General features: G+C 38.6%; 5 protein-coding genes across 6 annotated transcripts; 4 read left to right on the top strand and 1 right to left on the bottom strand.

The window, feature by feature from the left end:
* The first annotated feature begins 210 nt into the window (after window positions 1-210).
* LOC122016562 (probable E3 ubiquitin-protein ligase RHC1A) lies at window positions 211-2,414 on the top strand. Of its 2 annotated transcripts, none has more exons than XM_042573903.1 (2): window positions 211-366; window positions 1,360-2,414. In XM_042573903.1, the coding sequence occupies exon 2, from the start codon at window positions 1,434-1,436 to the stop codon at window positions 2,331-2,333; it is 900 nt and encodes a 299-aa protein (XP_042429837.1). In that variant the 5' UTR covers window positions 211-366; window positions 1,360-1,433; the 3' UTR covers window positions 2,334-2,414. The 2 variants fall into 2 exon arrangements, with proteins under 2 accessions (XP_042429837.1, XP_042429835.1); XM_042573901.1 differs by having other exon boundaries at window positions 213-366; window positions 1,354-2,414.
* A 1,432-nt stretch (window positions 2,415-3,846) lies between these two features.
* LOC122015478 (50S ribosomal protein L34, chloroplastic-like) lies at window positions 3,847-8,477 on the top strand. The gene is made up of 2 exons (XM_042572386.1): window positions 3,847-4,181; window positions 8,012-8,477. Exons 1-2 carry the CDS (start codon window positions 3,986-3,988, stop codon window positions 8,263-8,265), a joined length of 450 nt encoding a protein of 149 aa, XP_042428320.1. The 5' UTR covers window positions 3,847-3,985; the 3' UTR covers window positions 8,266-8,477.
* A 203-nt stretch (window positions 8,478-8,680) lies between these two features.
* Window positions 8,681-12,381, bottom strand: LOC122015477. Its single transcript, XM_042572384.1, has 4 exons — window positions 12,057-12,381; window positions 9,382-9,982; window positions 9,004-9,289; window positions 8,681-8,929 (listed from the first exon to the last, which is right to left on the bottom strand). The coding sequence occupies exons 1-4, from the start codon at window positions 12,379-12,381 to the stop codon at window positions 8,879-8,881; spliced, it is 1,263 nt and encodes a 420-aa protein (XP_042428318.1). The 3' UTR covers window positions 8,681-8,878.
* Window positions 12,382-12,770: 389 nt separating this feature from the next.
* LOC122015476 (probable monofunctional riboflavin biosynthesis protein RIBA 3, chloroplastic) lies at window positions 12,771-15,539 on the top strand. Its single transcript, XM_042572383.1, has 7 exons — window positions 12,771-12,918; window positions 13,012-13,285; window positions 13,582-13,812; window positions 13,908-14,230; window positions 14,375-14,504; window positions 14,718-15,014; window positions 15,169-15,539. Exons 1-7 carry the CDS (start codon window positions 12,863-12,865, stop codon window positions 15,373-15,375), a joined length of 1,518 nt encoding a protein of 505 aa, XP_042428317.1. The 5' UTR covers window positions 12,771-12,862; the 3' UTR covers window positions 15,376-15,539.
* Window positions 15,540-16,990: 1,451 nt separating this feature from the next.
* On the top strand, window positions 16,991-20,065 carry LOC122015952 (calcium-binding protein CBP-like). Its single transcript, XM_042573063.1, has 5 exons — window positions 16,991-17,530; window positions 19,308-19,354; window positions 19,435-19,610; window positions 19,721-19,739; window positions 19,837-20,065. The coding sequence occupies exons 1-5, from the start codon at window positions 17,023-17,025 to the stop codon at window positions 19,939-19,941; spliced, it is 855 nt and encodes a 284-aa protein (XP_042428997.1). The 5' UTR covers window positions 16,991-17,022; the 3' UTR covers window positions 19,942-20,065.
* Window positions 20,066-24,701: the final 4,636 nt, after the last annotated feature.

The following is a 24,701-nucleotide window of genomic DNA, read 5'->3' as shown; positions in this document are numbered from 1 at the left end:
GGCCTTGGCCGAAGCCTGGTCCTCGGCCTGGGTTAGCTCGCGTAGGGCCCGACCTGGCATGGGTACAAATCTCATTAATAATAAAAAAAAAACAGAAATGAAAAGTAAAAAAAAACAAGAAATGATGCCAAAACTGCATGACGTGTCAATTGTCATCGAACTGTACGAGGCCGACAAAATGACGACGATCACAGCCACACATTCACATTTAAGTCTCGCCTTTCGTCGTCTATTCTTAGCACCAGCCCAAGTGAGTACCGATGGTAGTCCACGAGTCCTCGTCAATCACCGATCCCCTTTCCTCTCCTCTCTGCTTCGCTTCCCATCTCAGATCTCGCCTTTTTCCTTCCATCTCTCATCGTCGAGGTACGAAAATCCTCCTCCGAGACAATTTTTTGGTCAAGAAACAAAGTCTGGGGCTCGGAATGCTGTTTTTTTTTTTAATCTCAATTTCCTTTTCTTTTCATTTTTATTTGTAGATGTCAAGTATGGATTTACCATGATTTCGCTTGTTATCTTGGTTTCAGATTAAGTTGAGTTCGTATTTTTCGATCGATGTCCCCCTCTTTCGTAACTAGTTCCCTTGATGATTTTTTTTTTTTTTTTGTATTCCTCATTCGCAAGAAAATAATCTATTAATTTGAAACCCTAACGAAGGAGGACGTGTTTGGTGGGATATATGTGTATATGCTACTGCCCTCCTCTATGGTTGGAAGAACCTCGAGAATAGTCGTAGCTAACGCAATCTATTAGATCTGCTTCACGTGTAGGTGCTCATCATCAGGAAGAATATGCAATATAAATTATCATTGAGTTTGTCTAAAAAGATTACTCCGTTTAGTTTGGAATTTCATCCTGATAATGATAATTGATTACTCTGCCTGAATTAAGAGACTTTATTTCTACACCGGTTTGAAAGATTGAAGTTTAACACTAGGGGAAGAAAAAATAAGCACAAGTAAGCATACCGACCAAATTAGAGAAACTTGCTTTTATAAGTGTACTTGCAATTTCCTCACGACCAGCTTGACTGCACTGAACTTGTATCTTTTCTTCTGGATATTTTATGTTCATTTGCTAAGAACATCTGTCCTTTTATCTTGTTTATTGTATCTTGCATGTCATATATCATTGTAATTTTTTATATTGACAAACTCTCTGTTATTATGGAATGATTATATTTGAGCAGCTGAGTTATTATCTCGTTTGTATATTTTCTGTCACTATCACCCTTTCAATTTTTCAAGCATTGAAAACTCACTTAGTGTTCATCTGATTCAGGGTAGTTCATTGAGTAACCTACATTGAAATTGTTTACTTTCTTGAATGCTGAGGTTTTTTTTTCCCTGGAAGGTACAGGAGTGTTGTTTGATTGAGATATCAATCAGAGATTTGAGCTTTTCAAAGTTTATGGTGGTTTGAAGTGGTAAGAAATGTCAAGAGCAAATACACACTGGTGTTATGTTTGCAGGCAAGCAATTCGGCCACTTGGAACGACCATGATCTGCCCAAACTGTGATAGAGGATTCGTGCAAGACCTGAATGAGCTAGATGGAAGCCCACTTGATTACTTGGGGGAGGACTATAACAATCACAGTGATAATCATTTTGGAATTCTGGATGCTTTGTCTGCCTTGATGAGACAGCATATGGGAGGACTGAATCGGGAATTTGATGTTAATAGCAGATCCAATGCTCCAACAGGGATTGAGATAGTCTTCGATGGAGGACATGGACTTGGTACAAGGCGTGTCAATATAGGTGACTATCTTCTTGGTTCTGGATTCGATAACCTCATCGAACAGCTCACTAGAAACAACAGTCGCGGCCCACCACCTGCTTCTCAATCAGCAATTGACTCCATGCCCACTGTAAAGATAAGCAAGAGGCATCTCCGTGGTGATTCACACTGCCCTGTTTGTAAAGACAGATTCGAGTTGGGATCTGAAGCACGGGAAATGCCCTGTAAGCATATATATCACTCCGACTGCATTATTCCGTGGCTAGTCCATCACAATTCTTGCCCGGTTTGTCGTCATCAGTTGCCATCTCATGGCTCTGACCATATCCCGACTAGAAACCACCATAGTGGTGGCAGTGGAAGCAGCAACACTAACAGTAGCAGAGAATCTGGAGGTGAGGGCCATGCCAGGAGGAACAACAGCAATAGTAGTAGGGAATCTGGCGGTGAGGGCCAAACCAGGAGGAATCCTTCCTCCGCTCGGCCATCGCAGACTGCTAATCCTACTAGCTCTAATGCAAACGAGTCGAGTGGGAGCACCAGTGATGGTATTCATGAACTCCATTACACTGGATGGCCTTTTGATTATTAAGATCTCTAGTCTTTGTTTATTATTCCATCAGATCTTGTTCAAAACCTTTTCATGCAATTCCACGCCCAGCTGTTTGTCCAAGATTCCAATGCGAAGCATCATGTCATATTATATTGATTTTGTTTAGCACGTATGACGTATCCTTTTCTGCATCTAGCTTCCTGGCTTAGATAAAATCGACAAAATAAAAATAGATAATAGCAAAATCTAAACTTCCCTAGCTGCTCCTTTTCAGTAATTGTTCATCATTTCCTTTCATCTATGTGCCTTTACATGACTTGTGCTGACTTTTTACGGGCCACTGTTTGTATGTCTATTCTGAGGAGCTTGTTCATGGAAATAAGTTTGTTATTGCCAAATTTGTTATTTTAGTTTGGCACACGCCAACAATTTACCAACTTAGATATATGAGATGCATCGATGGCACTGAAGTTGTTATTCCATTGTTTTGTTGAAGGCTTCGTAACTCAAGAGAAGAGATCCAATCACTTGAGCAAAGAAAACGTACCAAGTATTTGTCGAACACATAATTTTGATGGGGACTTTAGTTTTTTTTTTCAAAATAAAAAAATGAAATGAAATATAAATGCTAAAAACACAAGGCATTTACTTTATTCGGACTTAATTTAGCTTACATTGAACGAAGCACCAGGAAGATCGGATTAGAATCAGCACAAAAACCACCTAAAAAATTAAACTACTTCGGCCTCCTCCAAATCCAATTCGCCCTCATCCGCCGCTTCCTCCACCTTCCTAACCGCCGGGGGCGCCGCCTCCTCCCTTGCTAGATCCGCCACCGGGAATCGGAAAGTCCCGAACTTAGGCGTCGTCTCGATCGGCGTAGGCCCCTTCGCGTCGACGAAGAATGAGAACTCCCCTCCGACCGCCCCGATCGACTCTTCCTCCTCCCCCGCCGCAGCAGCCGCCGTCGCCACGGACGAGGTCGCTGTCTCGAGCGCCGCGAGGCAGCTCCGCCGCCGCTTCGCTTCTCTAGGGCGGGCCTCGCTATCCGCGGCCTCCTCATTTCTCTCAGTCCTCCTCTCCTCTGTGCGGACGCGGCGCACCTCCGGATCTGGGCTGAGATCTGGGGAATCGTCCGGAGTCGCGGCGGATAGCGGCGGCGCGTCCTCCGCCTTAGCCGCCATGGGGAGGACGAAGGAAGGCGGATGTAAAAAAAATGTTATTAGAGAGGAATTAAAAAAAAAAACAGTGGGATTCCTTTCGCGCCCGCGTGGGCCTATTGATTGCTGGGCTAAGTATTAGTAATAATCCACTAATAATACTGTTAATTATAGTTGACATAGTCGATGCCAATTCGCGAGATATAGATACTTTGACACTCTAGTGACTTTACAAAAGTATTTTAATTTATATAATTGCGAATAAAATATTATTCAATAAATCATTTTTAATGGATGTGGATATGGATGTGGATGGATCTCAATTCAATTAGCTTCTAACCAAGGATTAGTGTGTGATTATGAGTGCGATTAGGGGCAAAGCTGAGGTTATTTGAGGATTGCCATCGCTTGATCAGACGGCTCTGGTAGCTCGATCAAGACCTTATCTGATAAGGTGGAATCTCCGCCCTTTTCCTCGAACGAAACGGACCGAAACGAAGAGCAGATCGAAGTGGCTGCCCAAGGTCGGACATGGCGATGGCATTCGCAGCGCTCCTCCCCATCGTTTCTCCGACTGCCTCGCTCGCCCTACTCGCTGGCCGCGGCTGTCTCGGCCGAACCCCTCTGGCCTTTTCCAAGTCTTCCGCACCTCGTTCTGCCGTGCTCCTGCATTCCTCCTTCCTTTCCTCCCCTTCTGCGTCGCTGTCGTTTCCTTCCTCCGTTACTGGTATGCCTCCCGCCTTCTCTACTTTCTTTTTGCAGACGATTTCGCTCTATCCATGCCTTTAGATTCTTATCATCTTGCAACTTTATGTGGATATGCGTTCTTTAGGTTAAATGCCAAAAGGGAACATTTCATAGTATGGTTTCTGGGTTTTCATGTTGAAATTCATTGTGAGCAGTTCACTGTCTGTGTGGAACTGTACATTGTTTCAGAATCGACAATTCTCTTTTATATTTTGCGCAACCTTTGATCTTTGTAATTTATTTGGTCCTTGGAATTGCTTCTTTTATCAAATGCCATTTTGTTTGCCTATGTAGAGTGCTACTTTTACTAGTATGTGTCCTATTCCACTAGCAAAAGAGTTTTGAACAGATGCCAGAACATAATTTCTTGATGATATTGCATATGATGCTAGTTTTTGGACGATAGTGTGCGGTTCTTAATAGAGAGAAAACTCTTCAAACAATGGAAAATGAATGTCCATACAAATATCAGCAAGTAGTTGTGATTTTGGTTCAATCTTCTCGGAAGGTGTTAAAATACAGCAATATCTACTTTAGCAATGTGTTTTATGTGTGATGATGGTGAATTCTATGCTTATCAAAGTTTATTCTTGGTAATGGAAATTAGAAGATAATTTGTTTTAAAACTACAAAATATAATTATTTAGATATGAAAGCCTGAACTGAGTTGTTCTAATTATTCTTTGTATTTGATTATATGTGACATGCCACAATTAAGTGTGCCAACCATACCAGAACATATGGTATCAGAATATACAGAATCCTAATCATTAGCGAATGGGATATCTCTACTGGTTGAAAGCATGAGAAACTCAATATTTCCAGGAAGAATAAAAGCTCGTTTGTATTCCTTTTATGTCTGCAAGAAAGAAGATTACTAGTTAAATGCAATTTGTTCTTGCTTTGGCATGCCTACCATACTTCATGTGAACACTTTTGTTTATAGAGTGAGAATGACATCATGAAGGTTAGTTCAGGTTCTAGCACATGAGACATCTTAGCATCCCTCTAGGACTTGCCCCATGTTTTTGTATGTTGCATCATAGTAGGTGTCTGCACTGATGGACTATTTACTCTGATTCTCCTTTCCTAAGTTAGATAACTCTCGAGTTAGAAATCTACTATCTAACGAATGAATTTGCCACGCACACATTGATTATTTTTTTTTTTTGATTCCATTTGATAGACAGTGCTATAGTGAGCAGGCCATGTCATTTTTTTTTTATTATTGACTTGCATCACAATAGAAATATACCATGGAAGTTAAAGGATAGAAAATAAAATATATTTAAGGAGAAGGTAGGAGTACAAACATTAGGTGAAATATACGATGACTTTAATACTCCTAATACAATATGGGATAAGATGATATTAAAGTTAAAAATAGTAGTTAGGAATGTACTCGATGAATCAAAGGGACATGTACCACTAAGTAAGGAATCTTAGTGGTAGAATGAGAAAGTACAAGAGAAAGTAAAGGAAAAACGAATCGTTTATAAGAAATTATATATTTGTAAGAACGAATAAAACTTTAAAAAATATACAATAACGATGAAAGAGGCTAAGAAAGTAGTGGATGAAGTAAAAAATAAAACTTTTAAACGATTATATTAAAAATTAGATATAAAGAAGGGGAAAGAGACATTTTTAGAATAGCTAAAGTGAGAAAAAGGAAGATAAACGATCTTATTCAAATAAAATGTATTAAAGATGAATGTAGTAGGGTACTAGTAAACGATGGAAAAATAAAAGTGTGGTGGAAGAAGTATTTTATCTACTTTTTAATGAAGATTTAGGTGACCAACTTAATTTAGGTAATTTAAGTAGGTCATATGAGTATAGAAATTTATATTTTTATCGTAGAATTCAAATTTTAAAAGTAGAACAAGCTTTAAATGGGATGTATAATGGAAAAGTCGTTGGATCAGATGATATTTCGATAGAGGTATGGAAGTGTTTAGGGAAACAAGATATTGAATGAATTATAAAATTATTTAACATGAAATTGAAAACGAAAAAAATGAGTACTCTAATTCTCTTATATAAGAACAAGGGAGGCGCACAAAATTATACAAACTATAAAGGTATTAAACTAATAAGTCATACCATGAAACTTCGGAAAGAGTAATCACAACAACAACCAAGCTTTTTCCCACTAGGTGGGGTCGACGGGAAAGAGTAATCACAATGACCGAAATTCAATTTAGGTTCATATCTGGAAACGACAATAGAAGCTATACATATTTTTAGACAAATAATTGAAAAATATAGGGAGCAAAGACAAGATCTATACAAGGTATTTATTGAATTAGAAAAAGCTTATGGTAGAGTCTTAAGAAAAACTATATGAAGAATTCTAGAAAAGAGAGGCATTAGCATAATATATATTGACCTAATTAAATATATGTATAAGAATGTAACGATCAAAGTAAAAAATTCAGGCGAAATAACTGATATTTCCAATAAAGATAAGGTTAAATCAAGGATTAGCTCAGTCCCTACTTTTTTACACTAATTATAGACGAACTCACGGGATACATTCAAGAAACAGTACCGTGGTGCATGTTATTTGCAGATAATATTATTTTGGTAGATGAAACATGTAAAAGAGTAAATGCTAAACTAGAATCTCGGCGGGAAATACTAGAAATGAAAGATTTTAGGCTTAGTTGAATAAAGACATAATATATGGAATTTAAGTTTAACAATATTAGATGTAATGAGACAATTGTTAAGATAGAGGATTATGAGTTGTCGGGAAATATTTAGGATCAATTTTACAAAGCGATAGAGGGATTGAGAGAGATGTTTTATATAGAATACAAGCAGGATGGTTGAAGGAGAGCGTCGAGTGTTTTATGTGATCATAAAGTTCCTCTAAAATTTAAAGGAAAATTCTACAAAATTACAAATGTTATATGAAGCTGAATGTTGGGCTATACATGAGTAGAAGATGAGAGTTACAAAGATGAGGATGTTAAGGTGGATGTGTGGACATATAAGAATGGACAGAATAAGAAATGAGAGCATTAGAGAGAAAGTCAGAGTTATATCTATTAAGAGAAAACTCCAAGAGATAAGTTTAAGATGATACGGGTATGTACTTAGACAACCAATAAATGCTTCAGTTGGCACTGTGAAATTATGACAAATATGCACATCAAATGAGGAAGAGGAAGACCAAATAAGATTTGATTAGTAATAATAAAAAGATAAAATATATTTAAGTATTGATGATGATATAGTAGGAGATGGAGTCCAATGACATAAAAGTATCCATATAGCCGACCTCACCTAGTGGGATAAAACTTGGTTGTTGTTGTTGTATTGACTTGCATCATTCATCCAATAGAACAACAATCTACTTCTTGTCTTCCAACTTTCTTCATCAGCCCATGTCAAAATCAAGTGAAACTCAGATTGTTAGTGTAAAGTTAATCTTACTATATAGTAGGAAGTCCTGGTGATCCATATTCAAGTATTGACAACCATTTGAATAAATATTGTTCAAATATTAGTTTTTTGATCAAGTATTGTTCAAGTATTGACAACTATCTAGAGGTATCTGCATTATTTATCTGCAGGTGCAATTTTTGAGCCCATTAATGACTAATATTCAATATGTTACTTGCTCCTAAATTTCTGATGCAAATATTAGTTTTTTTATCTGATTTCATGATTTTATTGTGGAAACATTTGGAACGTCTGAATTGGCTTAGGGCTGTTTGCATGTAAATTTGTATGCGAAAAGATATGCGTAAACCAATTAGCATTGTAACGCCCTAACGATGTTGAAGATTTGATCCTCAGGACTGTCTTTAGGCATTGATTTCGGATGTAATAGAGTTGTGAAACAGAGGTACCACCGTCTGGTAGTGAGAGCTGGAAAGGCTGTACTTTGCATGACAAAGAGGAATAGATCTCGAAAGTCGCTTGCTCGGACACATGGCTTCCGCAGACGAATGAGAACCACCAGCGGAAGAGCAGTTTTGAAGCGAAGACGCGCAAAAGGGAGGAAAGTTCTTTGCACAAAGTCAAATCCAAACAGTGGAAAGAGGGCGTGATCACAGGTGAAGTTCTGCACCGTTACTCAGTTGTATTCATTCAGCTTTTCATGCTAGTCTGACTCTGATCCAGACATGTCGTGTTTTGTCAATTTTCTTGGTTATGTAAGCACAATCTATTCTTATTGCGAAGCTTGTTCAGTGTTTGGCTTGATACTAGACGTCCATCTGATGGAACAGTATCATATATACAGGAATTTTTTTCTTTTGGAGATTACTTGCCCATTGTTTATTTTTCTGTCACAAACTCTATGGACGCATGGAGGTGTTTAATTCTGGCAAGCCAGCGCGTTTGCAGTTGGTCAGTTGACTGGCTAGGATGACTGTTAATTAACAGTAGATAGTCAAATAACGGGAAAAAACCTGAGGTTCCTGCGCCATGCAATCCAAATTCCTCAAAAAAAAATAATAGTAATAATAATAACACTGAAGTGGTGTATAGCAAGCAAAGAAACGTCACAGGTCAAGTGCTAAAGATTTTTCTAACTAGAATGAGTATATCACACAGTATCCTTCCCTAACCGGAATGAGTATCAAAGACAGCATCTCTATGAATTCTGAATTCAAACAAAATGTTTCTTGGCTTTTCTTAACTTAACGAAAAGGTATACCACTAGCAGTTCTGGGTGCCTTCAAAGCCCAAGTGATGCTGATAGATCGGAGCCTGCACGAGTGGGGCACCACAATTAGGGAATCTTGGGTAAGTGTAAGCAGCAAAATTCTTTACCCTGTTATTACCTGGAACATTGCGTGGTCAAGATGCTCATATGTGCTTGAATACATCGTTGTAGGGCCGTGCCACTGCACGTATACAACATCTTCTGTGTTCTGATTGCATCCAACAGCATATGGGTTGACAGTGGCTGGGTTAGGCATGTTGTAGCTCAGATGACTTTGGTTCCTCGGCAAATGACTGAAGTCGCCAAACTGAGAAATGCTTCCATCGCGCTGCAGCGATGAAGGCTGAATAACGCTGCAAGCCTGCAGATTAAAATACTGAGGAAGTGAGAGCCCTCTGACATACCTGCAGAAATTTAAGATACATGTTAGCACATTATCAAGCAGCGGGGGAAATATCAGGAATAAGTTTCTGCTAGTTAAGTCGGCTCCCTTTACCTTGAATAACTCCTGTCATAGTCTGGATCACAGCGATCCTTTTCCTTGTCTCTGAAAACGGCTACTCTGGAAGCACCATCGTTATAAATGTTTTTCTCAATTTCTTCATCATTTCTCTGGTATTCATCGTATCTACGTAAGAACAAACTTATGCCATCAGATGAAGCAAGAGAACCTTCAACTTCAGAGTTATTTGAACCATTAAAGATACGGGCCCGAGCTTTGTCATATTCTTCCTTCCGCTCTTCTACGGTTCTCACCTCACTTTTTAAACCTGGATCCAACCCATCACCTGAAGAAGCTGTCTTGGGTCTTTGGCGAATGGCAATCTTAATCTGCTCAGTCGTATCCTTGTTAGGAACTTTTGCCAGTATTTCTGACAAACAAACAGCCGGATAATTACTATTAGACATTTTCCTCGCAACAACTCTGCTGCATGACCCATCCAAAGGATTATCAACTGCCATCGTCTGTAAACCGTAGTGTTGGGCAACACGATGAGCAGCACATCTCAGATAAGAAGTTGGTAAATGTTGAAATTCAAACTGTTGTTCTTGAGGATTCTGCATGAATCTCTGAATGTCCAACTCCATTCGCAGAACTACAGTGACAAGAAGATCTATAGTTATGCATTTATATGAAGAGGAATGCCCCAATAAAGTTATCTCAAGGATCTTGATACACTATATGGACGCAGCGGTGTGAAGATTACAAGCTCCTAGTAGTTCTAGGATACCATATGACCAACCCCATAGGACACTGTTACAATCTGGAAGAATTGTCAGAGAAAAGAATTCATCCCTATATTAACACATCCTAATAAATCCCTTGGTACCCTTGGGTGCTGCAGATACAATGACCACGGTGTAAAGTGCTGTCAAAAACAATTTATCGATGAACAAACAACAAAAAAAGAAAATCCTGTAGGACAACCAAACATGGTTTCAACCATTGCTAATAAAATTCATTAACCATTTGGATCCATCCTATTCAGGGAAAGGAATTTCCAGCAATCAGAGAATTAGAAAGCAAAATTATGATAAAAAGGCAACTGAGAGGGAATGCTCCACTTCTGCTTGAATATAAACAAAAACACTTAAGTTGCAAGAATCATCCTAACTATAATTAAAGTAGAAAAGAAAAGACACTAAAACAATTAAGCTTTTTGGTAGCATGCATCTATATTATTTCACGAGCACAAAAAACTGTATAGTAATTTACACCACATAACACGAATGGATTTTATCCTAAACTTCCTTTTGCACCATGTTCCAGTAATAGAGTCTATTCCTATAGACTATCAGGAGTGTCTATTCCTATAGACTAAGGAAATAAATCCTTCATCAGAACTGTGAATCATGATATATAACAGGAAATTTGAATGAACAAACATCTGCATCTTTTGACAGATTGAAAGCTCCACATCGATTATGAAGTTTTAAGGCATCACAAAACATTGCTAGTAGACAATGTGAATCAATGTCACTCCAAATCATAATGGATTGCCATTCATTCCCATGTAAAAAAATGAGGATGTAGTCATTCCTAACATGAACATCAATAAACTATCTTCCTACAATTGACAAATCTTGCCTCAACCAATTCAAAGCTTACACTTTGGGTAAATTAATAATGAACATCTTGCCTCATCATGTTCCTACAAAATTCTCCATCCTGTTCCACCTTGGTGAAAGCACAAAGCTAACAATCTAACTGTTACACGCATTTGGTCATTTAGCAAACCAAGAAAAAACTGAATGATGCAACAATGGTGTAGGATAATCTGGGCAAAGCTGAAAATGGTCTAGATCTATGTTAATTGACCAGTGAAAAAAATCTGACTTAGATGTAGATCTAAGTTCATAATACAGATATTTATAAAAACTTTATACATGATCAATGACTGTCAAGTATAGAGTCAAAGTGTCAATAGCCGACAATGGGTATGTAAGAGGAAAACGAAGAGCTCAAGCATCAAACGCCTAAATGACCATAATTTTTCAACGTAATGTCTCAAACAGGATTTAATGAACTAACCAGTATAAAAAACTCATATGGCAACTAAAAAATATTGAACTATCTATCTGTGAACAGAATCAACTAGAAGATGGCAAGCTTGACAAACACAATTGTGCAGATTGTTCCAGCTTCACAAATCAACCAGATACAAAACTTTCCTTGTATGGATTAATTATTTTCCTAGCATATTTTACTAATTATAGAGATTCATATCCAGAGTTTAAGGAAGAGCTTTTATTGTAAAAGAGGCCTAATTAGCCAAGAGAACAAAACAAGTGAATTCATTCTTCTGCTTCTCAATTGTCATCTATGTTTGTTTCTTCTGTTACCACAATTGAGCAAAAACAGAAAAATCGAGAGAAGAATCTGGACGGACGGCAGACCAAGAAAGCAAATAGAAGGAAAAAAAAACAAAATTCAACGCAAAATCACAATTCGAGCGCCAAGCCAGTGGTCAAATTGTTAGTCATTAAACACAAATCCCTTCAAGCAAGAGATCTTAAGAAACAACACAGACCGAATCCAAGAAACCAAAAGCGATCCTGACGAATAGAAATCCTGATTGCGAATCCACTAATTAACAAAAAAGGAAACCCGAAGATTAGAATCACTAAAGCACGCGGTCCCAATTCCCAAGCCAAAGCGAGAGAAGAAACCTGCAAGCCGATGGCGAGAATTTTCAAGGATCTCGAGCAGGAAAGGGTCAACATGACCATAGAGTCCCTCTTTCTCCTGCGTGGCGGAGGCGGCGGAGTCCACCGCCGGGTCATCCGCGCAGGTCGCCACCGAAGACTCCATGAGAAGGACAGGAGAGAAAGAAGGACGAGAGGGCGAGGGAGGGAGATAGGATTGGGAGAGGCGAGAAGGCGTAACACGCCTTCGCTCCGCTCCTCTCCTCTTCTTTCTCCTCCCTGTCTCGTCGCCTCGCTTCTTCGCTTGTGGCGAGAAATAAGGGTTTCGATGGCAACGCGGCGTCCTCATTCCTCACTCTTTTTAATCCTCTTTATTATTTTTCCATTTTTTACAAAAAAATAAAATAAAATAAAATAAAAAAAGCGCCCAAAAAAGACAAACGATACAAATTCCCGCGAATAACAAGCGCCGTGTCCTTTTCTATTTCTGAAGATTATTGCTAAATACAATCACTTTTTTTTTTTTAAAAAAAAAAAGGAATTTGTAGTAAACAAGTAAGCTATTTTGGACTTTGACCAGTCAACTATGAAAAATAAAAAGATATTTATACTCTTTTTTATTGTATATTTTCTCGATCTTTTATCCGTTGTAATATTGTGGCCTGGACGGACTGACTTAAAGCGAAACATGCGGACGTGATTCGTCCACCTCAATTGTTTACGTCCATTATCCATGCATGGAAACGGAAAAGGGGAAACGGAAGCGGGAAACGGCGCAATACAAACACTTCGACGCGTCCATCGATCGTCCCTGTTGGAGCTTTATCCCGATGGATTGCCTGCTGCTCAGCTCTCCCTTCTCGCCTCAGGCGGCCGTCAGCTCAAGGTAGAACACACTCCGATTAGCCTGCAGGTGTCTGTTTGTTTTTAACGATCTTCGCCATTGATTCTTGGGTAAATTGGTCGTCGTCGCACGCAGCTGCCAAAGATCCTTCGTTGGCTTCCACAGCCTGAGCTATCGGTTAATCAAGAAGGGCTGGTCGAGACTCCGATGCGGTTCCATCGGCGGGGCTGAAAATGGATCCGCCGTTGGAGGACTTGGCGGAGCGGCGAGTTCGTTCGGCACTCTGAGCGCTGAAATAACGCAGGAAACGGTGGACTTCTTTGTGAGCGACGCCGAAGGCGATCCGGATCAGCCTTCCGAAGGCTTCTGCTCCATTGATCAAGCTGTCGATGCTCTCCGTGAAGGAAAGGTTGGTGAGAATCATATGATAGTAGTGCCTGTACTGTTCGATGGTTTGCCCCAATCATGAAATTTAGTTTTAGGAAACTGATGATTCCTGATCTTATCGACACTTGAAATTTTGATTTAGTTTGTAACTCTCTACTTGTTCTTCCCTGAAGCTAGAGAGTCTTTAGCTTGTTATATTATGATACTTGTTCTACAGTACTGAAGCTAGAGAATTTTGCTGCTGTATTCTTTCCTACAATTTGTTCATTAATTGTGAGGAATAAGAGGACAAGCAGTTAACCGTTCATTATTCTCTAGTTTGTGATTGCTGTAGATGGCGATGAACAAGACGGTGAGAACGAAGGTGATCTTATCATGGCAGCTACTCTGGCAAACACCAAGGCCGTTGCCTTTATGATTAGGCATGGTTCAGGAATAATATCCGTCGGAATGAAGGAAGAAGACCTGGAGAGGCTCATGATTCCTATGATGTCTCCCATCATTACTGAAATAAAAGATCATTCCAACGCAGCTGCCACAATCACAGTGGTAAGCTCAAGTACTACTTGCTTATTCTGATGAGAATGAGACTCAAGATGATGCTTACCATCATCAGTAACATACAATTCACTGAATGGTCCTAGGATGCCAGGATAACCTCCACCGGTGTGTCGGCTGCTGACCGAGCACAAACTATTCTTGCTCTTGCTTCTCCTGATTCCAAGCCAGAGGATTTTAGAAGACCTGGCCATGTGTTTCCTCTCAAGTATAGAAATGGAGGTGTAATGAAGAGAGCTGGGCATACTGAAGCATCGGTGGATTTGGTGGCCCTAGCTGGACTTCAGCCTGTTTCAGTTCTCTCAACTATCGTCGATCCAGAGGATGGTTCAATTGCAGGTCTGCCTGCATTGCACACAATCGCCAAGGAGTTCAATTTACCAATAATCTCAATCAGTGATCTGATCAGGTATGCATACATCAATAGGAACTTGGTTGAATTTTTTTTGTAGTTTTTATGATGATGGATTTAATGTGGTTCATGACACTGCAACTTTCTAAATGAACCTAATGAACAGCTCACTGATTTCACTTCCTGTTTCATTTTTCTCAGGTATAGAAGAAAGAGGGAGAAACTTGTGGAAAAAATTGCTGTATGTCGATTGCCTACTAAATGGGGACTTTTCCAAGCTTATTGTTACCAGTCCAAATTAGATGGAACTGAGCACATTGCCGTTGTGAAGGTACCCATTGTTTCAAGGCATTTACGTTTAGTTTGCAACTTTGGACAGTTCTGAACTTTTTAACATTCGATGGCTTATGATCAAGCAGCTAAGGCAAACACTGCTTCATGATGCTTGATTGCATTTTGTTATCTTTTTCTTGATTTCTCTTGAAATATGCCTCTTTTCTTTTTGGTTAATTAAGACGACTGCTAAGCATGGCTGAATCTGTAGGGAGATATTGGAGATGGACAAAATGTACTGGTAAGAGTCCACTCTGAGTGTCTAACTGGAGACATACTCGCATCTGCTCGCTGCGATTGCGGTAATCAACTTGATCTCGCGCTTCGATTGATAGAGGAAGAAGGAAGAGGAGTTCTAGTTTACCTCCGCGGCCATGAAGGAAGAGGCATTGGCCTCGGCCATAAACTCCGAGCCTACAATTTGCAGGATCAAGGCCATGATACGGTGGAAGCTAACTTGGAACTAGGCCTGGCTGTTGATGCCCGTGAATATGGAATTGGTGCCCAGGTACATAAATGGTTGAACAAGCTCAAAATGTGATCCAACAGTTAGTCGTCGATCGAGAAAGAAGAACGCAGAACATAATAGTAGAAAATACTGAAGAACAATAATGCTTTCGTTGGAGCTCATATAATGGCTTTTCTTTTTCCTGCACTTGCAGATTCTAAGAGATGTTGGCGTGCGCACAATGCGATTGATGACCAATAATCCGGCAAAATTCATCGGACTCAAAGGCTATGGACTGGCTGTTGTCGGAAGGGTCCCTGTCATTTCTCCTATAACTGAGGAAAATAAGAGATACCTGGAGACGAAGAGAACCAAGATGGGGCACATCTATGGCTCAGATCTTCCTGAAAGTTCACCGTGATGCTTGAGTTCGGATTTGAATCGAGCAGAGACGCCGAGGAAGAATCATAAAATCTATGGAAATAGTCAACAATCTCCTTTCTTCTTCCTTTTTTTTTTTAGTTTGTTTCATGAAGAATATTATAGTCCAGTGATATGAAGAAATATAAAAATATCAAGCAAATTCTTTCATTCAGCTCATGTGTTTTCCCCTGAATTTACCGAAGGACGTAAGTAGATTTGAAAATTTTTAAAATCATGCAATATACTTTGAAAATGATCAAAACACGCACGGATTTGGATGACCTTCTCGTCCTACTCAATATTAACTTTCCATATGTCGATTTTGAATACATTCTAGTCACATTTTTTTAAAAATCTAATTCAAAAATAAGTTATGTAGTTTGGATGCATTTGATCTCATCATGTCTTCGACCCTCTCTCCATAGTGTGACATTAAGATTCATGTTTACCATACCTCTTTCTGTTGTTATAAACACAACGTTATTACCAACGAGACTTGAAATAAACAGTGGAAGATACTATTAGATTTTTCACTGTCTTAGAAATTCATGAGATTTGAAATAAATCTAATCAAGATTTCTAAAATTATAAGGAGTCCAACATTCCGTTAGAACATAACTATGGTCTCATAGAATCAAATTCACATTTGATCTAATCTGAATTAGATCGGTCTTAGAACATAATCATTTAATGATGATATCTTGTTTATAATAATAGGAAAATATATGATAAATATGAGGCTCAATATCATAATGAGGAGATAATCTGATAGACATGATAAAATTATGTGCATCCGAACCCCATAAAATGCTTTTGAATTATTTTTTTTTAAAAAAAATGGTTCGGATATATTAAAAATCGGCACATAAAAAAAACTAATATTGACGATAGAATGGAAAGAGCACCTAAACAATACTTTCTTTGATCCTTCTCAAAATAAATTCCCTTTTTTCTTTTGGAAAGTAATTATCCTCTGGTTTTCCTTTCTTTTTTGTATTGCTTTTGGATTCTGATTTGTCCCTGACAGCTTTTGCTTTCCTTCTTATCCATTTAATGAATTCTATAACTTAATACGCAATGTGCAGACCAAATCTGAAAACTTGTCTAATTTTATTTGGTGAATTTGAATTTTTTTTTTTTTGGTTGTTGATTTCAACTCTCCGCCTTAAAATATTGTTTAGATTTCGTGCTCAATAGTTTATCCGATCTATTAAAATGAAAAAAACACATAAAACAAGGACAAATATGAAAATGTTCATTTAAGCAATACTCGTTATTATTATTTTTCAATTCATATTGAATAAAATAAAAAAGCGTAGGAATAGATGTCCATTTTTCAAAATGAAACGTTTTTTTTCCGACAATTCCAAAAAGAACACACGCGTCGAACTTTTCTTTTCCCTGTACACGTGTCCGTTAAACGATCGAACGAGTCGATCGTTCCGGTTGCCCGATCGTAACGTGACAGCTACGTGTCCACGTTGGCCTGTCCTACGGGCGAGAGTACACGCGGTTTCTTTGATCTCCCAAAATAAACAAAATAAATTAAACTTAAAAAAGTAAAAAATTGACTGAAATACCCCCGCTACTGTATATAATTAGCCCTCGATTAGAGGGCAAGCAAACGCGTACCGATCGAGTCCGAATGGCCGGCTATCCTCCCGGTTCCGGCTACCCTCCCTACGGCGCTCCTCCGGCGGGACAACCCTACGGCTACGGAAGCCCTTACGGAGCCCCGCCGCCGTCCTATGGAGCTCCGCCACCGCCCTATGGAGCCCCGCCACCGCCCTATGGAGGCCCCGCACCGTCAGCACCCCCGGCGGGAGAGAAACCGCCCAAGGAAGGCAAGAACCAGAGCTATGGCCAGCCCGGGTACTACGGACACTCCGCTCCACCATCCGCTTCGGCCTCTCAGTCTCCTTATCCAAGGCCGTACAGCAGCGGCCCGTTCGCGTCGCTCGTACCCTCAGTGTTTCCGCCGGGGACCGACCCTAACGTGGTGGCGTGCTTTCAGGCCGCGGATCGCGACGGAAGTGGGTCCATCGATGATAAGGAGCTGCAGCAAGCGCTCTCGTCCTACAACCAGAGCTTCAGCATGAGGACCGTTCATCTCCTAATGTACCTCTTCACCTCCACCAACGTCCGCAAGATCGGTCAGTTTCTTTCTCTCCTTATTTCCTCCACGCAATTTTCCCCCCTCCAAGTAGACATGTTCTGAACCCTAGGTTATTCAACGATTAGCGCCTAATGATACTTTACCCTGATTTGATTAGCATCGGCGCCTTTTTCTCTATCTAATTGTTTCGTGCCCAAAAGCTATTCTGTTTTTGAAACATACAACCTAAAAGCTGAAAAAAGCCTTTGGTTGTTGAGTGCTGTAGTCATTCTTCAGACAAATTGATCTATCACTATGTTTTCTAGTTAGCGATCATGATCTCTTATATTTGATATAATTATAATTGTTATGTCCCCTTCCAAGAAAATGATCATTAACCTATCAAGCCTAATGGGGCCTTCTTTGGATGTAAAGGCTGAAACCTTCCTTCTATCAGTCCTCACGCTTTTCATTATCCTTCAATGTTATGTCAATTCAAATCATAGGATCAGATACTAATCAAACCTGAGCGTTTAGTATGACCTGGCTTGGATTCAGGTCAACTTGAATGAGGCTGATGATCTAACTCGCTAACCAAACTTTGTTAATGTTGGAATAAGGGAGATGATGAAGACTAAGGTGTCGGCAGATGAGAAAGTATACAAAAGATGAGGGTGGTTGTAGGAAGGGTGGAAAGTAATTTTTACTGGTCTACCAATTCTAGTTGTTCTAGGTTTTGAATATTGTCTAGCTATTTGATGGTTTGTACTTTGTAAAACAGGACCCAAAAAATGTTTTATCATGATCTTGATAATTGAGACAGTATAACTTGACACATGAAAAATCTATTTTCACTTTAATTAAGTTTTAGTTTGTTTTAATTATGTCAAAATTCAACAAAAGAAGTATTGAACAGCATTGTAAATATCAGTTTTATTTTATGGTATTCTAGTCAGCAAGTGGAATATTCTGCTTTAACACACACAGGTTGTAATGGTTTAATTAATGTTACATTCCTTGAAAATAATTTCATTTTCTGAGAAATGATTTTTTTTTTTTAACAAAGCCTTAATTATTCACTCTACCTGCTATACCTAGCATGGGAATTTTGGGGTTACTGAAATTGATGATGCATTTCCGACTAAGAACCACACTATATAATTTTTTTATGCACTGTAGCATTTGTTGTTACTGGGGATTAGATTTGACTTGTTGAATATAGTTGTTGTCTTGGGACGTTTTGAATTTTTGAAGTTGCACGGTTAGCTTGTCTGCTGGAAGTTGTATTGACTTGTTTGAACTGTGCGTGCTGAATATGCAGAAATGTTGTTTTTTGTAACTCAAGCTGCCCTTAGCCTATAATTATGATCTCTGATGTGATTCAATTCAGAATGGAAAGATTTGGAATAAAACTAACAGTTTTTTTTCTATCAGGATTACTCTCTATCAACTGCCTCCACTTCTCTCTTTTATTATGTTATCTTATTGCCTTAAGTTTCTTGCTTTCCTGCTCAATCTCCTTCTTCCTTCCATGTTCAGCCAAGCTTTATGTTCTTGAAATTGTTTATTATTTTTCTGTGTTGAAAACATTAACAAAAAATGATCCACTATAACTTCTGACTATGAAATCTAGTTTATAATCTTTAGGCTTTATAATGAGCCCGTTCATAAGCATATTAAGTAGAAACATTCTCATGTATGCTAAATTTTAATGTTAAGAAAAGCTTACTCATGCATGTCTCGTTCTGCAATCTGCTGATTTTATTTTATTTGGTGTATCAATTTTCTCTTTTACTCCTGCTAAATGTGTATCATATCTGATTGTCTAAACGCAGGGCCTAAAGAGTTCACTTCTGTCTTCTACAGCCTTCAGAGCTGGAGGGTACAAGAGAGAATCATTATCAGATTTTTTTTGTTAATTGGCTTTTAAAATACAATTTCTATTGATGTATTCTTTTCCAGGCTATCTTTGAGAGGTTTGATCGTGACCGCAGTGGCAAGATTGACACTACAGAGCTCCGTGAGGCCCTTCTGAGCCTTGGTTTTTCTGTTTCCCCATCAATCCTGGATTTGCTCGTTTCCAAATTTGACAAATCTGGAGGCAAGAGTAGAGCCATCGAATATGACAACTTCATCGAGTAATAGTTAAATTCATTTATTTTGTTGAATGCATAATAAACAACCCATAAACTGGTTGTCCATATCGCGAAAACGTTCATGATTGATGTTTGTTTTGGCTGTGATGCAGGTGCTGTCTCACGGTCAAGGTGATACATTGTCGAGATGCTTTTACAAATATTCTGTCTCATTGCCTTTTTTTTTTTTTTTTACCTTTCAAATGAATTGACAACTGGTTTTGTTCAGGGTCTGACAGAGAAATTCAAAGAAAAGGACACCACATATTCAGGTTCAGCAACTTTCACCTACGAGTCTTTCATGTTAACCGTCTTGCCCTTTCTCATTGCTTAAGTGTTTTTGCCTTTGCTGTTTAGCAAAGGCTCAACTACTGCTTATGTTTGACTGGTATTTATATGTGAGTGCCTTCCAAGTTGTAAGTGAACCAATTTAACCATTGTTGCTCGGAACTTCCTAATTTGATGGGCTTGTGTGCTGGTAGTGTGCGGTTTAATGGTTAATGTAGACACTGTCGTAATGAAATAATACCAGGAATTCCAAAAAACGAAAGCCTGTTGTGGACGACAACTGACTTGGTTATTGCATATTTCACTAGAGGAAAGAATAAAATAGCTATGCTTTTGAAATGATCAAATGCTGGAATTAGGTTCTGAGAACTTTCAGAGGTTTGAATCCGTGTTGGAGGAGATTTAACATTGTTGTTTTCGTCTTGAAATATGAAATTGTCTATGGATATGGTCCAAGATTAAAAGTAAATGATTAGATTATTCCATCTTGGTCTCTTGCTCCGTTTTTGCAATTGACTAGATGTACTATTCGCACCCTTCCCTTGCCTACCGGTTAAAATTAATCTGTTATTGTCCAAATTGATAATGTCCATAGGAGATGCTTTAATAATAAATCAATAACATATTAGTAGGAAATGAATGATTAATCTCGAACGAGGAGTTGGACTAGAAATCAATGAGGTTGTTGACCAGAAATCTGAAAGTGTTCATTTTTCTCATTCCGTAGCACAAGTATCTCTGAATATGGATCTCAATGGGCATCAGGCAAGTTGCACATAGAAGAAGAATAATGAATTCTCTCTCATAGTAGCTTATTATTTCTACGTAGCTTTGGACAAGATGATGCATGTCACGTTTCTGATAGGAACTATCTGGAAAAAATTTTGACAACATCTTTTTTATACGAGAGATAATCTAAAACTTTTTACAATGTCTTCAAGGTCACATATACTTCGGTCAACACGGTTAGAACAATAATAATAAAAAAATAAGGTACACACCAACGCAGTTTAATAGTAAAACTAAACTAATGCAACGATAAGAAATTTTTTTTCAAATATTCTATTCAACTACACTCATAAAGCACAAAATTTATATCCTACTCAACTATACCAATAAAATTCAAATCATGATGCAATAAAATCAACTCACCTCTTTTGCCGTCCAGGCAGGCATGTAGTAAAACATATCCAATAAATTTCATCGACAATAAAAATAATACAATATCCATAAAGCAAAATCAGCATAAATCTAATACATAGATAACTATATAGTAAGAAAAGAACAATGAAAAGGTTCATAAGAAAATCCTCGAAATCTGGAGGGGGACTAGTGATTGGAAATCCTCCGGACAGCCGCAACCTAGGGGTGCATAATCGAGCCGAACTGAACTCTTGGATGTTTGAGTTTGACTCGTTTATAATCGAGCCGAGTTTGAGCTTTATTTAACGAATATATTCATGGCTCACGAGCTTATTCGAACTTTTATCGAGTCTAAACGAGCTTAATAAATATAAATCATAAATTTAAATATTCATTAAAAACTAAATTATATATTTAGAGAAAATTATAATAATATTATTAAAATTTATAATTATATTCTAATAAATAAATTTAATATATTTATCTATATTTTTCATAAGTAGAGTGTAAAATCTATAAATTCAATATCAAAATTATTATTTTTTATTTAAAAGTTGCTTAATGAGTTTAACGAACGTGTTCATGAGCTAACGAGCCGAATATTGTGAAGTTTGAGCTTGGTTTGTTTATCTTAACGAGCCTCATTAAACGAGTTCAAATGAGCTTTTATCGAATCGAGCTTCGAATAGCTCGCGATCGGTTTGGTTCATTTACACCCCTACCTGAAAATAGTATATCAACGGGGTGGGTCAACTCTTCAACGGGTAACTACTGACATGCATAGTAAGAAATATAACAAATAGTACTAATCATGCGTACATTTTGCTGATATAAGAAGGATAAATGCAACTGAAAATAAATAGGAGAACAACTGTACTAACCAGGACCTGGTATATGGATAATAAACCGAAAGATATCGAAATCTTGTATGCATGTCAAACATATGCATCCACCCAATATGCAGCAAATAAATACAGCGAACACAAGCAATAAATGCATCAATGCGTATGATGTCAATGACATGTCTTGGTCACCCCTACTGCCAGTCAGTCATCTCACACACGATGATGAGATTGAGTGGGTAGGGCTGTGACAATCGTGCACTCTGCCATCACTGCTCATGATGAGTAACCGAGTGGATGGATACTGTCGAAGTACACCTATCCTCCTATCCCAAATCATAAGTGGGGGAGCTCAATGCTCTCATTTCCCTAAGCAAATCCAGAGGAGGGATCCCTGACGTGCTACCACACTGCGTCACGCTACCCATGAGTGGACCAACTGAGCACTTACAGTGCACCTACTGCAACACACCCTGTCTGAATAAAAACCACTAACCCTTGAGTGGTGGTGTATGCAGATCCATGTAACTGGTGATGAGCTCAACAATAATGGAGCTACTAATCGCTCAACATGCAATCATGCAAATGATGCATGACACTAAGCATGAAGATCCTGATCCTCTCCATCTCTACATAATGGGTACCAAGAGATATATGGATCAAATCAATGGTCTAGGTACACAAATCATATATGGTATAAAAACCTAGGTCCTGAACATAATAAGGCGTGGTTATGTCACTACCTCTATAAGCATATAAAATCAGGTGGGTACTAACATGGAATACATAACAAGTAAGCAAAAATAAGCATGTAACATGTATCCAGTAGTGACAACCAATGCAGATAAGAAACATAATTATTACTACTTGTTAAAAACTACTATGCATATCAAATGACATATCTAAAAATAGATAAGTCTAGGTACTCGCCTCCAATAGAAAGGTCCAATCAAGTCCAAATCCGACGTCGAGATACTCGTCTCGCGTCAAAGTCATGTGCCACCAATATATATACATTTTTATTTAGCTACAATTCAAATGAATAGCTAAATAAAATTCTTAAAGTTAAATTAGGATAAAACTCTAATCAATCTAATCACTTAGTAATCCAATTTATCCCTAATTTAATACATATATCTAGGTTAACATTAGTTACTAACTTAACTATCAATCATCGACAACAAGATCAAAACTCTATACCTTACCTCAATTCACAGTCACTGTTGACGCTGGAACAAGATGGTTGCTGTTGCTGGAACCAAGAACAAATCCTACTTCATCTCACAGCCTTGATTTTAGATCCGCAGCACAACCTTGCTAAAATCTTTCCCTACAGATCAGATCAAGTTGATATCGATAAGTGAGGATCACAAATCAAGCAATAACCTGTCAACAACCTAATCTTATCTCACTGATATCAAACGAATCAAGCAGGAGGTCACTAATCAAGCAACAACCTTCTAGTCTCTGCCCGACAACCCAACATACCCCACTGATCGCCAACGTCTCCAAATCCGTGACCTCCAAGATCACCGCTAGGGCATAGGGGAGGCGGTCGTCTGCCGTCGCTAGGGTTGAGGAAAGGGTTGGCTGTCGGTGCTAGGGCAGAGGAGAAATTGACCGGTGCTAGGGCTCGGCCTTTCCTCTCTTGGCCGAGATTCTGCTCGTGCGGTCGGCTAATCAGGGAAGAAGGCAACCACCGAGAAGACGACGGGGTTGCTCCGTGCGGCGGCGAAGTGAACCGACTTGGGAGGCTCTCGTCCTCAGGCGTTCGGCCTCGACTCGTTGCCGCAATCACGGCTCGAGTAGGGAGAAGGGCGACGGTGGAGACGGCTAGGGGCAGTGGCGTCGTGAGGGAAAGGCGATCGGCTCGGGGACGAGGACAGGGCTTTGTACGCTCGGGGAGAAGAAACCATTGCGTGGCGGTTTTGGGGAGAAACGGAAAGGTTCGGGAGGAGGGAATCGACGTCGGGGGAAAAGGCTCGGGCACGCGAGGGAGGAAACGAAGAAAATAAAAAGAATAAAAGAAAAAGAAAAGAAAAGAAATTAAAAAAAAATAAAAAGAAAATCAACATTTCCTCGTTTAAATGGGGTAGCCTAAATAGGTTTTACCGGTGCTCAATATTTATCTTCGTAAACTCGTCATACGAGATCCGAAAAATTTCTAAAAATTTTGGAAAATTTTCTTATGATTATTCGTCCTTTTTCGATATTTTACACTGCACGACAAGTTTTGCTATAGCAACATGTCTCATCTTTTGGGACTTGTGTATTATAATAGAGGAAAGAAAATCATCTTCACAAAAGGGCATGATTGTCGAGGTAAAAACGTTTCCTTTCCTCTGATTATCTTCTACTACTAATAATAATAATCAATTTTAGAGCAAAATAATTGGATCGAAATCAGGCCGAAGCCATTGATTTCCAGTGAAATTTAGTAGTAATTTTGTTGTTGTTTTTTTTTTTTTTTTTTTTTGACTAAAGAGCTTCAATTGGAATTGTTTTTGTTTTTAATTTTTTTTAATATGCTAATTAGAAGAGAAACAAAAAGAAACCAAAGTTAATATTTTTAAATATTTTGCTCCCCTAACATGATATTTTTGTGATTTTTTTTCTTTAGGCCTTAATCCTGAAGTCAGTATTGTCATCGTCAAATCCTGTTTATCTACTTGAACAATATCTGCCTCGATTCAAATATCAAATATCAAATAAATCATTTCATCCTCCCGACCAAGCCAAGTTACGTACGAACCTTGGTTATTCTTCTATATACTTTGCCAAATCAAACATTATATTTGTATATTTTAACTATAGTTTACAT

Source organism: Zingiber officinale, chromosome 8B (assembly GCF_018446385.1).
Source record: "Zingiber officinale cultivar Zhangliang chromosome 8B, Zo_v1.1, whole genome shotgun sequence".
Lineage (NCBI taxonomy): Eukaryota > Viridiplantae > Streptophyta > Magnoliopsida > Zingiberales > Zingiberaceae > Zingiber > Zingiber officinale.
Note: the sequence above shows the minus strand (reverse complement) of the source record. Positions and strands in the feature narration are given on the sequence as shown.